The sequence below is a fragment of the Diadema setosum genome, chromosome 19 (assembly GCF_964275005.1).
Source record: "Diadema setosum chromosome 19, eeDiaSeto1, whole genome shotgun sequence".
NCBI lineage: Eukaryota > Metazoa > Echinodermata > Echinoidea > Diadematoida > Diadematidae > Diadema > Diadema setosum.
Window position 1 is genome coordinate 34,489,467 of NC_092703.1, and position 16,551 is coordinate 34,506,017.

General features: G+C 38.9%; 1 protein-coding gene across 1 annotated transcript in view; it reads right to left on the bottom strand.

Annotated features, from left to right (window-relative positions):
• Positions 1–6,491: 6,491 nt before the first annotated feature.
• The window catches only part of LOC140242466 (telomerase protein component 1-like), a 69,063-nt gene continuing 59,003 nt past the window's right edge, over positions 6,492–16,551 (bottom strand). The window contains exon 15 of the mRNA XM_072322198.1: positions 6,492–6,664. Within this exon, the coding sequence (XP_072178299.1) occupies positions 6,492–6,664 (173 nt within the window). The remainder of the gene's footprint in view (positions 6,665–16,551) is intronic.

A 16,551-nucleotide genomic window follows, 5' to 3' on the forward strand; every position in this document is an offset into this window, starting at 1 on the left:
AGCGAGGGGGAGGGTGTGGGACGAGGTGTCCCCCTTCCACGGTGGAACTTTTTGCATTTTGATGTTGTAAATGGTGCAATAGGATGCAGGTTTTTGAGTGTTTTATCGACTTGAAACAGTCCCACTTGTTTCAGGTACCATTGCATTTTGGTGTAAATTGTTATTGAACAATGTACCTATAAATAATTATATCATTTAAATAAACTTTTTGTATCGATTCTTAAACTGATGTCATAAACGTGACCGAGTCCGAGGAAGCGGAGCTAGCGAGGGGGGAGGGGGTCGTCCCCCCTTTCACGGTAAGAATTGAAATTGCTTTTCGAAGTTGTAAATGGTGAGATTTGATGCATGTTTTTGCTTGTTTTATATACCGACTTGAAACAGTCCCATTGTATTTTGCTGAATGTATATGCAAAGTTTCCACATTAACAAATTACAATAATATAAACATAACAAATACATAAGCTTCTCATCGAAACGCAAATGGAAGGGCTGTTGTTCAAAATACATTACTTCAAAATGATAGTCATAGTTATCAATGCATACACACGTGTAGACACACAAACACATGAACATCACACACACATACAGATTTACTCATACACTGAGGAAAATCTGACCCATTCAAAATTGACTAATTCTTTAACTTTTGGTACAGCTATCACTGGATAAGAAGTCTTCAATTTGACCCATTCTTTAACTTCGATTTGTGATGTCACACATGGAAAAAAAAATATATATAAGGAAATATGAAGAGAATTCAACATATCTATTATTTTTTCTACCATGATGAAAAAGCACTTGGCCTATAATATACTCTTTCAGAAGGCAGGGGAATAGTTACATTGCCCTCAGCATATGTCAGTAAAAGTCAAACGAATCAATACTTTTTATGAAATAGAAAAAAAATCATTCAGTTTCTTTATACAGTTCTGTCGTCATCTGTGTCGTTTGTGTGCAACTATTGTGCATAGTCTTCTTATCCAGCAACTGGGATACAACTATACAAATAGTTTGATTTTCCTCAAACTTCAGTGATGTGTTCTACCGATTAAGATTTCTGCACTCACTCAATCCACAATATAAATTAATGTTCATTCTCCTTCAATTGTGGGATACACTGTCCATACACACGTCATGTGTACACACACACACACACACACACACACACACACACACACACACATAAACACACATGCATCAGATAGGCATAACCAACACAAGTATACTCCAATACATGGCATTACAAACTGTGATCTGACAAACAATACAATTGTACAGGTCACATCAGTTCCAATGAATTCTTTATTCTATATGTATATCTAAAAATATTCATTGGCACAAATTCGCTGAGATGTGATACCAACACTCCTGAAGCTGTTGCAGGTACAATGTATACAGCTTTAAATGAAAGACATTTGAAAAGTGACTTAACTGCATTTAAAATGAAAAAAAAAACTATTAAAAAATGTCAGTCAAATTTTTGGTCAAATTTTAAAAAAAAAGTCTGTTTCTCAAATTCAGAATGAGGTAATGTAAGGCCACTGGTCTCCTCATAAAAATACACTCTATACTCTATGATGAAAATATGATAGCCTCAAGTTCTGTGACTTATACAGCAATACATGGTGATTACACAAATAACATATTACATATACAAGGTTGTTGTTGTTTTTCCAGTTCTAACTGCTAGACCTAGTCTATGCTGGCAAGAGACTAAAACCACGTTTTGTTTGTTTTTTGTTTTTGTTTTTGTTTTTTGCTTCATTCAAATTAAGATTTTGCTACCATTACAACATCTTCTATTTAGACAGTTGGAAAGTGGAAGTTTTCTTTGACTCATGAAATGATTAGATATACTTTTAAGTAATAACATGCTCTACTTCTTTGCATTGCTTGATGCATACTGTGACAAAAGTCTGTGAGCTTAGCTAAATTCTTACAGAATTGGCAAAATTTTGAACATCTTCTCACTATACTATGACATTATACAATCATAAATCATACATATGAAACTTCCTCGTGAAATTATGCTGCTGCTATTGTTACTCCAACTGACTATAATAATGATAGCAATCAGCAATAACAAATCATAACTAGAAATATCACTTATGGTGATTAATACCCCCGCCCCGTGACGACAGTCTTACCCAAGGAATGATCTTTCCTTGATCTTCTGCCATTTAAATGCTGTTACCATGGCAACGCAGCTTCCGACATGTCCGAAAAATATGTCTTGCACATCTTCCCACCAAGACTATTGTGTGTGCCACATTTCATAAGCTTTTGTCAAAAACTGAGGAAGTAGTTCAATCCACAAGATCTTTCCTTGATCTTCCGCCATTAATATGCCGTTACCATGGCAACGCAGCTTCCGACACGTCCAAAAAATATGTCTTGCACATCTTCCCACCAAGACCAATGTGTGTGCCACATTTCATGAGCTTCAGTCGAATACAGAGGAAGTAGTTCAATCCGCAAGATCTTTCCTTGATCTTCTGCCATTTATATGCCGTTACCATGGCAACGCAGCTTCCGACACGTCGGAAAAATATGTCTTCCACATCTTCCCACCAAGATCAAGGTGTGTGCCACATTTCATAAGCTTTGGTCAAAAAACTGAGGGAGTAGTTAAATCCGCAAGATCTTTCCTTGATCTTCTGCCATTAATATGCCGTTACCATGGCAACGTACTTTCGGGTACTGTCGAAAAATGCGTCTTGCACATCTACAACCAAAGGCACACATCTGTATCAAGTTTCATGGAAATTGGGCAAAAACTGAGGAAGTAGTTTGCAACACAAAATTTTCCATCATTTTGGCTCATAATATGTGAGCTGTTACCATGGCAACATACTTTTTGTCACTGTCAAGAAATGTGTCATGCTGACCTATATCCTAAGACAAACATTCAATATGAATTCCATGAGAATTGGAAGAACACTGATGAAGCAGTTTTGCCATGAAGCATTTTGCCCTATATTTTACCAATAACATGCCGTTACCATGGCAACGCACTTTTTGCCACTGCGGAAATATGTGTCTTGCACATTAACATATTCAGATGAACATCTGTACCTAATTTCATAAAAATTGATCAAAAACTGTGGGAGGAGTTCGCGACGCAAGATTTGTACCCATTTTTGCCCATAATATGCCGTTACCATGGCAACGTACTTTTGGGTACTGTCAAAAAATACGTCTTGCACATCTACAACCCAAGGCACACATCTGTGCCAAGTTTTATGGGAATCGGTTGAAAACTGAGGAAGTAGTTTGCGACGCAAGATTTGCAACGGACCGACCGCCCGACCGCCCGACCGACCGCCCGACCGACCGTCCGCTGATTCCTATATACCCCCTTCAAACTTCGTTTGGCGGGGGTATAAAAATGATAAATCTGTTAACAAGTTATCAGTCATAATTGTGAAAACATTACATCACGTATGCAATGCATATAAAGAAATATAGGCCTATAATGGTAGTTTCAAGTCTGTTTCAAGTCTGTGATGTCAAATATCTTATCATCAACTTTTTTAAGTCACTTGGTCAAAATTAGAATGTGACAGCATTTATTAATAGCAAGAATTACAGCTGTAATCTTGCATAGTATATGCATAGTTTAATATCTAACTTTGACATATTTCAGTTTGTAACTAAACAACGATACCATTTTTTACTTTTATACTTCTCACTTACTCACTTGCATATAACATCAAAGATCAACACATTCTACACAAAGAACATTTAGAGGCTGACAGAGATCAACATTGCGATGTCCAACATGGCACACCAACAGAAGATGGTACATTGTACATGTAGGTGAGATATACAGACAATGTTGGATGGCATGGAAATTGAACCGTGAATCCTGTCTCAGGCCCCCATCTCACTAGGAAGGCAACCATGGCGATCCGTGACGATTTAACAGAAGCGTGGCGCCATCGCCAACCGTCTCCATTTTTGGCCTCCGAGGCGAATACACTTCAGTTCCTCTATACGCTCAACCTGCGCTGTAGGCGATAGCCACATGATGGCCACATTTCAAGGCCGACGAGATGCGCTGCTTCTGCGATTGAACCGATTGTATTGCAATATTTGTCCGCTTATCAAGACCTCGCTACATTAGTGATACCATCGGAGCAACAGTGATACATTAACACCGGGCTCATGATACGATCTCAAGCGATCAGGGTGTAAAATGGGTTTCAGGATTGAATTTCTTCAGGCAGATGTCAGTGTCAAACCGACATGGATATGCAGAATATGGTTTCACCCTTACATCTTATCATTCTAGAACACACCAGTTAGAACCTGATATGAAATTGCACTGTAGTTAACCATTCAATTAAAAGGGTAAAATGTGTATATAACATAAAAGACCCGCTTACAAGCAAACTACAAATCCTATCCTACAATGAGCCAATTCTACGAAGATGTATTTGAAAAGATTGCAAATTAATCTACTTGCATTGACTTGCAATGGCACAGCATATATAACAAACAATCAAATTTAATAAACAGCGTAGATTCATACTGAGTGAAAGTGGAAAAAAAAGGAATTTTATACGCTTTTCTCCCTACAAACCTCCCTGGTCTGGTGCATCACTTTCTTTTGTTGATGGTTGGTTCCTGTTACGTAATGCTGTAAAAGTGGTAATTTGCATAGGCGATAGGGGCTGCTTTGATGTGTCTTCTAGTGAGATATGGGTATTACTGTTCATTCCTACATTTCTCTCTTCTTTCTACCATTCTTCAGATAGCAGTTTTGCATACTAAAACATAAAGTAAAATCTAGATGATGATAATTAAATCCAAATTCTACACATCTCTCTGACACTTGTGATGCTCTGCTGCTCTGATTTAATTGTCATGATATTCGTATATTCTTCTCCAGACATTTTTTCTGCATGCCCAAAATATGAATTAAAAAAAATTTACATAATTATAAAAAAATAAATTCTCTACCTCTCTGTGATACTGACAATCACATTACTACTGACAAAAGAGTATCTCAAAATTAATATTTCATAATTTATATCTGAGACTGACACGAGTTGATTCTACAAATTGGAAAAAAGTATATATATGTGAGTGTTGGTAAGGAACTTGGCTATGTCTTGTCACACCTCTACACTGCCAAGAGTCAGAGGGTTCAGAACGTGCCACATCCTGTGCACTCATAAACAGGTTTAACCCTATCTTAACTGGGGGGGGGGGGGGGGGGGGGGCGCCACGATTCCGATTGCGCAAAGATTTTGCCACGTCGTTTCTTGACTTTTTTCATTGAAGTCTCCCGCATATTTTGAGACCAAATTTTCTGGGTACACCGTTCTGAAGTTACGCAATGTTTTGCATATGCATGTCAACCCGAAAACAACTCAAATTCACGACTTCCTGTGCAAATCCAATGTAAATTGTGTGTTGTTGTTGTTTCTTTTTAATTGATTATTAGATTATTTCAACTTTTAACAATTGATATTAATCAATTTTAATGTAGATAAGCTTAAAAGAGTGACTGCAACAAATTTTGGCAAGAAAACAATAGAAAACAAAAGGTAAAAAAACAATGAAATACATAAGATATAAACAAAACACTAAAAAACAAAAAAAAACTGATTTTGATTGTGCTGTTTTTTACAAGAAAATTGTTTGATGTGTCTTGAGGAACTCTGACACAAAAATTTAGCTATCCTTTCATCTTTTTGATGGAGTTATAGGTGAAAATATGATTTCATGCGTAAATTTGAATAATCAATTTATAAAAAAAATATGAAATCAAAATTTTCTATTGTATGACCATATAATCTTGTAGTTCACATCCGGCTCTATTGGCAGGCAAAATTTTGCGGCGATCGCGCGATCGGCGGCCGAGATCTTAAGGAGGGGGTCAAATTGACCCCCAGTAAAAACTTATTCTCAAATAGCCCAGTCAAAATAGGGTTAAGCCTTCAGAACCTAAACACTCGATACCTTCACCTCTGAAGAAAAGTCACTAAACCATCAACAGGTGTTCTTGTGTTTATGTACAATGTGTGAGTGTGTGTGTGTGTGTTTGTTTGAGTTTATGTGTGTATGTCTGTTTTCTTTTCTATTTTTGTTGTGTCCAAGTTATGCAAATAATTTGTTATTATCCACAGAAATCTAAAACAGTTTAGATTGCTGTCCTTATAGGATTTGAATGGAAATGAATAACTACCAGTGAAAAAAAGGATGCATGAGTGTAGGTTGAACATGTGTGAAAATATATACATTGTACGGGCTACTTTGTCATGCTAACATCAGCCCCATATCAACCTGTGCAATTTGCTCTATGATTCCACCCTGAGTATGCTATTACCGGTTACTTCATCCTTCACTGAGCTGATGTTGCTACCGGAAGAAATCGCTGGGTGTTGAAGGGTTAAAGCTACTTGTAGGTGTGCGCTGAGACCCCCCCCCCCCCCCATGACAGTGTACACACTGTTCAAAGTCCCTGGCACAGAAAGAGTTTAAGAGTCTGTGTTGAGGTAGCAGCAGAAAGGAACACCTCCAGTGTGGCAAAATCCACACAAGTACACTGGATGCTCTTGCCAGGTCATCATGATCATAGTATTACACAGCATACATGTTTTCACGTGAGGCATCCGAGGTCCTTTCAACGGATGTTGCTGGCATCGATATGCTGCAAAAGGGAAAAAAAGGGGGGTGAGATTGGTAATGAAGTGATTTACAGAAACCATAATGCCTTGAATTATGAATATTATTGTCTTTGACATTCACTATAACATTTAAGACCCGGCGGCGTGTGAATTCATGGGTGGCTGGATTAAAGGGTGTGTACCGTTCTGGTTGAGGTGAGGATTCAGCTTTTAACGTTTTGCGAGATGAGATGGCAAGAGCATGCAATTCTAAGGGGTGTTAAGAGTTTATATGATGAAAATCGGTTTTTGAAATGGCCGAGATATCCCAAAACAAGGTGAAACAAAGAGATCCTAATAAAAGGCGTGGCCTAGCTGTCGCCTTTTGTTATTTTTTTATGGATACCTCAGCCATTTGAAAACCAATTTTCATCAAATAAACGTTGAATCCTTCTTAAAATATTACATGCTTTTTCATATTTCATAAAAAGGGTTCTCATTATCTCACTTAGGAATGTTTAAAACATGATTCCCCACCTCAACCAGTACTGTACAGTCCCTTTAATTCATTGCTAACTGGGGCACATTCTAAAACCACAAAAAGCACCTGTTAGCGAATACATACTGAAGCATATGCTCAATGGTAACGGTTGACTCCAGTCAAGACTCTGCAGCTGAGTGTAAACTTTACCGGGAGATCAGTGGTAAAGCTGTGTACGATTTGTGGGGTATATTATGCAGTCTCGAATGTATTGTTGGCTGCCAGAACCAGGAGGGCTGTATTGCAGTTTGTATGTGTGTGTGTGTGTGTGTGTGTGTGTGTGTGTGTGTGTGTGTGTGTGTGTGTGTGTTGTAGACCTTGATCTCCTGCACATCATGGTGTCAATCTTAAAGGCGCACAGACCTGGTGGGTGCGGGGGCGCTGTTGGACGATACTGCCGATCACCGTCAGCATTGCTACAAAGTTTGCCGAAGTTGAGCTGTCATCAAGGGTAAAGCGCGTAAGTGTAGCTAGATAACATTGCCTTCGTTGTCTTCTCTGCGCATCACACAGGCTAGTTGTAATGCCAGGGTGCGTGCTTTAGGTCCTTCTTAGTATGACGTTACAAAAGAAGTTTGCTAAAGCTGTCATGCCCTCCAGTCAAATCATGAGCTGAACTGTGATTGGACCACTGGCTACAGTGGATTGGACTTCTTCAGACTCATGGAAATGGGTGAAAGCATAAGAGCTAAAGAGGAGTCGATAGCATAGGTCTCTGTAGGAAAGTTGCGCCCGCATACGCATTCGACTAAACCACCAGGTCCATGTGCCTTTAACTAGAGCACTCGCAATCGAGCACATGTATCCCACGAACCCGTCTCCCATACCCTATCTGAATATACTTTTTAGGCCAGAATGTTGTATAATATGGCAACTGTCGCAGGATGAAATAAAATCCGATGATAAATGAGGCTAATATATATATAGCACATAAAAGGAATATGACATCATCCTATAAAAGTTTGAACAATGTGAGCACTGGCAATGAAAACCTTTGTTACCTAGAATAACTCCTCATAAACCTCCATAGCAAGTTTGAATAAAATGTCGCTTACAGAGCATATACAAGAAATGTGGCATGGCCTCCAAGTCGGAACACTGAGGGCGCCGCCGTCACCACAAACTGTTGTATCCTTCATGTAGGAATGACCACCCATTCACCTCTTTAGCAAGTCTGAGTAAAATCCAGTAACAATCAAGTTATTGCCTAAATAAGCATGCATTTTTGCAAATTTTGACATAATCAGGGTGACCTTTGACCCTGTAAAAGGTGGAACAGTGAGGGCAGCATAATCAATAGTGTGGGTGTATAGATTTGACTATGATGCATTTACATACCAAATTTGAAAAAAAAAAATGGTTCGAGACACAAGGCCAGCGTCGCACACACAAGCAGACCCTTTTAAATTTACCTTTTCATGTATAAAGACGGAACAAGCGAGGGCGCCACCACCAAATACAATATAGGCATCTTCATTTCATTATAATGCACCTTTTTGCCAAATTTGAAGAAAATCTGATAAGAAATGTGGCTGATAGAGCACACAAAAGAAATGTCCATTGGCATCCAAGTCGGAACACTGAGGGCGCCGTCACCACAAACTGTTGTGTCCTTCATGTAGAATGACCACCCATACATCTCCTTAGCAAGTCTGAATAAAATCCATTGAGTAACAATCAAGTTATTGCCTAAATAAGAACTTCTGCATATTTTGACATGATCAGGGTGACCTTTGACCCTGTAAAAGGTGGAACAGTGAGGGCGGAATTATCAATATGATAGGTGTATAGATTTTACTATGATATATTTACATACCAAATTTGAAAAAAAAAAAAATTGGTCGAGAAACAAGGCCAGCTTCGCGCACACAAGCAGACCCTGTTAAATATACCTTTTCATGTATAAAGAAGGAACAAGTGAGGATGCCATCACCAAAAACAATAGACGTCTTCGTCTAATTCCCATAATACACCTTCTAGTCTAGCGGATATAGAGCACATATAGGGTGAATCATGCACATTATGGTAAAAGCACCATATTTGGTTCACATGTACATGGTGGCAATACAAGTCATTTCTGATATGGAAGCCACTCTGATTCTGCCTGTGGCGGCCGTGGCGGCCATTTTTTTCAAAATGGCCGCCATGTGATATAGCAATGCTGTGTATTTTGGAAACTATAAGTCCGATTGTCGTGATTCTTGTACCACAGTATAGGGTTTGAGGGTCAAGGATTCCAATAAAATAATTTTTGAGAGGATAAAACCATGGCAACCTACTTATTGGCAGCCATTTTGAAAAAAATATGGCCACCATGCTAGATATAACATATCCTTAAAACGTATGGACAAAGGGACATGACTCTGGTACCAACTTATATGTTTTTGGGGTCAAGGATTCCGATAAATTCATCTGTAAGTGAATATGAATCGTTTCATCCTACGTTTTGGCGGCCATTTTAATAAATATGGCTGCCATACAACAGATAATGAATATTGAATATCTTCGAACTCGAAAGATATATAATCACGATTCAAGTGTAAAAGTATAGTTTTTGGGTAAAGGTTTTCAATATAATGATGTTTTAGCAAAGTGAATAGGTTCATCACATCCTTTGTTTTGGCGGCCATTTAATAAATATGGCCTCCCTCCAGTTAAACATGGCTGCTGCTCTACATTCTATTCATACATCTTTAAAACCAATGGATGCATATGATTCTGGTACAAAAATATGTTTTTGAGGTTCAATTATTGAAATGGATACATCTTTTCGTGTATACAACCATCACATCCTATGTTTTGGCTGCCATTTTAAAACATGGCCACCGCAATATATACTATACTGTACGTCTTTGAAACTAATTGGGGTCAATGATTTTAAACAAGCATTTGTTGATGAATAAAACTAACACATTTCGTTTTCATGTCCATTTTGATAAATATGACTGCCGCACTACATAGAGTATGCACACACACACACACACACACACACATTATATACAGTGTGGTCTAGACTCGGGAACGGAAACGCGAGTTTTCGCAAATATCTGCACATTTGCATGACTTTTATGCCACAATGAATGACATAGAGTTGTAGAGAATTTACCTAGAAGAAGAATGACACCAAAATCATCCGATTTGGTTGAATAGTTTTCATTCTACAGATGTTTTTGTAAAGACGGGTCGAGCATAAATTTCTTAGCTCAATTCAACAAATTTCAGCGTCGAACAAAAGCCACTGCCTTGGGAGACTTACAAAGAATTGAGACCGCACATCACAATGTGGAATGCTTGAATAGACTTATTGTCGAAAATTGACCTTCAATAGTTGGGTAGTCTCCGTTGCTGAGCTTTGATAAAATAAAGTAAGAAATTAATGATTAACAAAAACATGTCTAGAAAGAAAAGTACTCAACCAAATTGGACAATTTCGTTTTGGTTTTGGAAAAATATTCGTTTCCATTTTCTGAGGGGCCACCCTGTATATATTATATATAAACCCTCACTTGCCATACGCATTGTCCCATTGACAAGAATCGTTCACCTATTATTGGTAAATGAACCTCCTGTGTTGTTGCGGCGTTTAGTTCTTTATTGTTCATTGATTGTTGTTGATTGACCATACCTCTATCACATTCACTATTCAAGTAGATATTGAACATCACATAAGTACAATTGTTGCATACCTGGAATACTAAAGATAATTATGTTGAATATCAAAGGTAGAATAAAATGGTGAGAATGGAATAGAAGACTTTCCCCCCAATTTTGGATGCATAGACAGGAGAGTACAATTAGTGTACTGTCCTAGTTTCCAGCCACAAAGACATGATTATTGCAGTCTTATAAGACCTACTGATTTCTAAAGTTTGTTTTCAGTTCTTGCCCATTATTTCACAGTATGACCTTGTCAAAACTGTTACACAAAATTATAAGGAATCATATGAAGGAATCGAATAAGCTCTGACAATCCAAAACAATTATTGTTCCTGATCATCCATGGATGAGCGGTGATGAACGTGAATGCATATATAGATGCAGGTGCGCTTTTAGAGAACGTCTTCAGTATTTCTACTGGTGCCGGTAAGCAAGATTGATTTACTGAATATTTTATTCTGCAGTTTTATCGTCCAATAATTATGAACCTAAAAATTTGTATTTCTTTAAGGTTTTCCTTAAATTCATAAATTAGCATAATTTTTCTTGTAGTTTATATTTTGCTAGTAGACTCATGTGGAGCTGCAAATGACAATTAGATGTAAACCTACAAAGATGTATTGTATAATACCTATTATATTTGCCGGACAGAAGATGAACTACAACACCTACCCGCCTTAGAGGTTCCGCTCCGGATTTAGATAAGGTTTACTCCCTAGCCTTTGATTAACCAAAGAACTACCCGCAAGGCAGCGGGAGACTCGTGGAGGGCGGGGACGTCTCTCTACCCGTACAGGACCAGAAGGACCTGCCCACTGCCACTATTTACTTTATCGTTTGATGTATAAGATTCAGTGTAGTTATAAGTATCAGAACAGCCTTGTCAATCATGGATTTTATAGACATACATATAGTGTGTTTACATTTGATGTAGTGACCCAAGAAGTTTTAGAAGTTTTCTCACACTTAGTGTCATGTTTCAAAAGAAAAAAGATGTACTATATTGGTTGGAAACTATGATTTTCATTCCATAGTCCAGGGACCAGAGAAAGCGAGAGTCTATATTTCTAGAAAATGTATAATCTTCATTGATATGTAATTCAGACATGAAATTGTGAAGATCATGTTTTTGACATACACTGTACACACAAAAATCCTATAAAGGAAGTTGAGCATATTTTCCAAAATGCTTACAAAGTTAACTATGCCCAGATGTTCCACATTAGAATACTAAAAATGAGTGAACAAGTAACTGTTGACCCCTAAAACAGACGTTTACACCAGAATCAATCCACAGTGGGCATCCCGCTTTCATAAGACTCGTATACGCTATTTATTAAATGGCCGCCAAAACAAAGGATGTGATGAACCCATTCACTTTGCTAAAACATCATTATATTGAAAACCGTCACCCAAAAACTATACTTTTACACTTGAATCGTGATTATATATCTTTTGAGTTTGAAAATATACAATATTCATTATCTGTTGTATGGCAGCCATATTTATCAAAATGGCCGCCAAAACGTAGGATGACACGATTCATATTCACTAACAGTTGAATTTATCAGAATCCTTGACCCCCAAAACATATAAGTTGGTACCAGAGTCATGACCCTTTGTCCATAAGTTTTAAGGATATGTTATATCTAGCATTGTGGCCATAATTTTTTTTTTCAAAATGGCCGCCAATAAGTAGGTTGCCATGGTTTTATCCTCTCAAAAATTATTTTATTGGAATCCTTGACCCTCAAAACCTATACTTTGGTACAAGAATCATGACAATCTGACTTATAGTTTCCAAAATACACAGCATTGCTATATCACATGGCGGCCATTTCGAAAAATGGCCGCCACGGCCGCCAAAGGGAGAATCAGAGTGGCTTCCATATCAGAAATGACTTGTATTGGCATCATGTACATGTGTACCAAGTATGGTGCTTTTACCATTAAGTGCATGATTTTATCTATATCCGCTGGACTATTCATGCCAAATTTGAAGATGACCGAAGAAGAACTGCAGCCAGTAGAGCGCTCACAAGAAAATCTCTGCGGCGGACGCAGCGCAACGAGGCCAAATCTATAGTATCCTCCGAACTCTGTTCGGGGGACACAATTAATTTCATATTCAGTAAAATGTACAAAATCAGAACCACATGGGCACTATTTTACCTGATATTTGGAACAATACTGATAAATCTTCCAACTTTTGATTGAGTAGCCCTTTAATTCACGAATATTGATTGTTTTGTTTTTATCTACACTCAAATCTCAGAATGCGATATTACCTAGCACCCTCTGTTTCTCAGCTGACGATACCCAAGTCTGGGTAGCCTTTCTGCCCTGTGGTATCCTAATGCCACTGGGTCTTCCATGAAGGTTGTCTAAAATGATTACCCTTCTCAAAAGGCGCGGTCAGACTGGCAAAAGATCGAGAAGTTTAAGATCATGAAGTCTTCGAGATCTTTTGTCGTGCGGTCATACTGGCAGTCAAACTTGGATCAAGAAGTTTGGGTTATTGGTACACGCGCACAAGAAAGAAGAAAGAATGTGCCGTCCCATGGCTAGTGATAGTGACGTAACAATGCACATGTGTACACGACAATGGCCTTCCACTTGGGAGACATCGCCCGAAACAAATCAAGAAGTTTGGCGGGGGTGATAGATACCCCTAGTTGGAGTGGGAAGCTTCGCGAGAAGTTTTGCGAGTAGTTTTGCAGGAAGTTTGCGGTCACACTGGCTAAACTTTGAGATCTTAAAGATGGCGAACTTAATCTTCTCGATCTTTTGCAAGTCTGACTGCGAATAAAGGGTGCGTTCGAGCCCTCCTAAGTGAACCAACGCAAACTGAACTAAAACGTATTATAAAACACCGTACTGTGCTAGCTTTGGAGCGTTCGAGCACTCTGATAAGAAAGCGTACCTTACGAGTTATTTTTAGAAGAGGTCAAGCATTTTGCAGCAAAAGGGTCATTCACCTGGAGCAATTCTCGCTATCGCCAATGACGTAAAAAGTACCCGGATGTGGCTTTTTCGTCAAGATTTAGTGCACTTGGTAGCAAGGGCACTTCCGGCGCGGGGCATAATTTGCACAACGCTAGCGTGCGCGTACGTGTACCTTACCTATAGCGCCGCGCCGACCACGGATACTAATACAGTAGGCGGCTGTACCGCCTGAACCAGCGCGTGGCCAGGCCTGTTATACTCGTACACTGTAGTCCCCGCCGGCGGCCGGCCTTGCATTAGCATGCATTATAAAATGGGTTCAAGAATGTAGCCAATTGGAAGCGCTGAAATGAGTCACGTGTGCGTGCATTAATTTTTACTATCATGCACGGCCTTGCAAAAAAAGCGTAAAGTCACTGACGTCACAATGTTTACACTAGCAGTGCGCACTTAATCAGTTGTTACAAGTGCGTCGCGCGCTACCATACGCGCTGTCAAACCTGTAAACAACTTCTCGTTCGGGCTGCCAGCCGGCCTTTCTTGTGCACAACAATCATGTGGCGTACGTATACGCTTATACGTACAGTACTTACATGTGCGGGATTTCCGAGTGCGACGTGCGTAAATGTTTGGGACGAACATCCTCGGACGTCTTGACCCACAAAGGTACGTGAAAAACGCTGACAAATGCTGTTAGTTTTCGAATTTTTGACCCATTTTATAAAACAAATGATGCACAGGATTATTTCGTGGCGTTAGTGGAGGCATAGCTCACTCTCGGGTATTTACAATGTAGTGAAACATGCACGAGGCGAAAAACAAATGATGCACAGGATTATTTCGTGGCGTTAGTGGAGGCATAGCTCACTCTCGGGTATTTACAATGTAGTGAAACATGCACGAGGCGAAGCCGAGTGCATGTTTCACAATTGTAAATACCCTCGAGTGCACTGTACGCCTACACTAACGCACTCTATCCTGTGCATCATTTGTATACCAACCCACTGCACGCAGCGCATAAGCTAACACATACCGGTACAGCGTACTGCTTGATCATGCGATCGATGTGCACATCACGGATCAGTCATCTCTGCATACTCTGAAAATATGCTGGAAAATATTCACCCACCTGGATATCGTCATTGAATGCCCATTTTTTTAGGTGATCCGAGTATCCTCTCGGATCACCTTCTGTATCTGTACGGATTCTTTCTTCTTCTTCTTCTTCTTCTTCTTCTTCTTTCTTTATTTCTCCCTAAAAGTTGTGCAGAGGTTAGCTCAGAAAGTGCTATGCCTATCAAGTTCAAACTTATACCATGTATGTATCGTGTCCCAAAGACGGCAATCAAACTAAAATCAAAGTGATCAGTCGACCGTGACGTCACTATGACGTCATTATATGAAAACACATTCTCAATCATATCTCATTAATGGAATAGAGTTTTTCAATGAAATTTACGTCACATATACTTCAAGTTATGCGCATTCTACTCATATTCTCAAAATTTACATTTTCTCTTGATACGTGCGCGTACGCGCGCGTTGAAATATTTGTATGCTCCAATCGAGCTCAATTTTTTTTGCACACGTTTCAGACCATTTGGAGCATTTTTTGAAAAATTGAAAAAATCGGACGGACGCGTACGCGCGCGCACATATACGCACGCACAGCTCATATGCAATAGAAATTTTCAGTTTTTTCACACGAATCGGATGTCCAAAATGTCAAGGAATATTTCTACCAAGTTTCAAGTCGATCCGACTCAATATGACGTCATACGGGCCCGTCAAATTCAAAATTCCGCGCGTGCGTCAATGGGGATACACAGTGCAACTATGCCAAAAAACCGCCAATTTTAAATCGGATTTTACTCGTCAGGATGGACGGTGACCCCCCATTTTCTTGACATATTCTGAAAACTGATGAGTTGTACATGTCATTTCATGGGTTGGCGATATTGAAAAAATGATTAAAAGATATCAAATTTCTTAATAAAGCAAACAAGTAAATTTTCAAAATGACGTCATCAAATTTCAAGTTCACTCGAGCGTATCTCACTTAAATTTCGCCAATTTTCACCCAGATTTCAGTATGTTGTAGCTTATAAAATGTTCTTTCATTAATGTAAAACAATATTTTGATTGGATAACGTCATCACCTCGTATAAATGGCTTGAAAGTATCCTTGTAAAATTTGACCAGTTTACATGTTATCTCTATGGGAGTGCAGTTTTTCTGGCAGTGAAAATTGACATGACTATCTTTTTCGAGCACTAGCTCACTTATGCTTCGGTGAATTTCTCCCAGATTTTACTATGTTGTAGCTGAGACTTTGGGCTATCGTAAGTGTGCCCTCCATTTTTTCATACGACGTCGGCATCACGTCGAAAAACTTGGTTTAAAAATTGCACGTGGCTTCGATGCAGCGACATTTTGCTTAACCCGTTGAGGACGAGTCCCGAGTATACTCGGGCAAGGGTCTATGGGAAATGCGTGTTGTAGCAAAATCAAGCCGTCCTCAACGGGTTAATACACAGGGCCTATGGAGCATGAAATAGGTTATTGCATAGCGCATCCGACTCGTAATCCTAAGGTCCCTGGTTCGAGGCTCACCCCTGCCAATATTTTTTTAAATTTTTTAAAACACTTTTTTTTTCTTTTTTTTCTTTAGTTAGTCTTAATCGCCTTTCCTAACTTTATCTTTTTCTGATTTTTTCATGCTTCTCCTTCAAATTTCTATAAAAATAACAATTTTTTCTTTATTTTTCTTTCTTTCTACTACTTTCT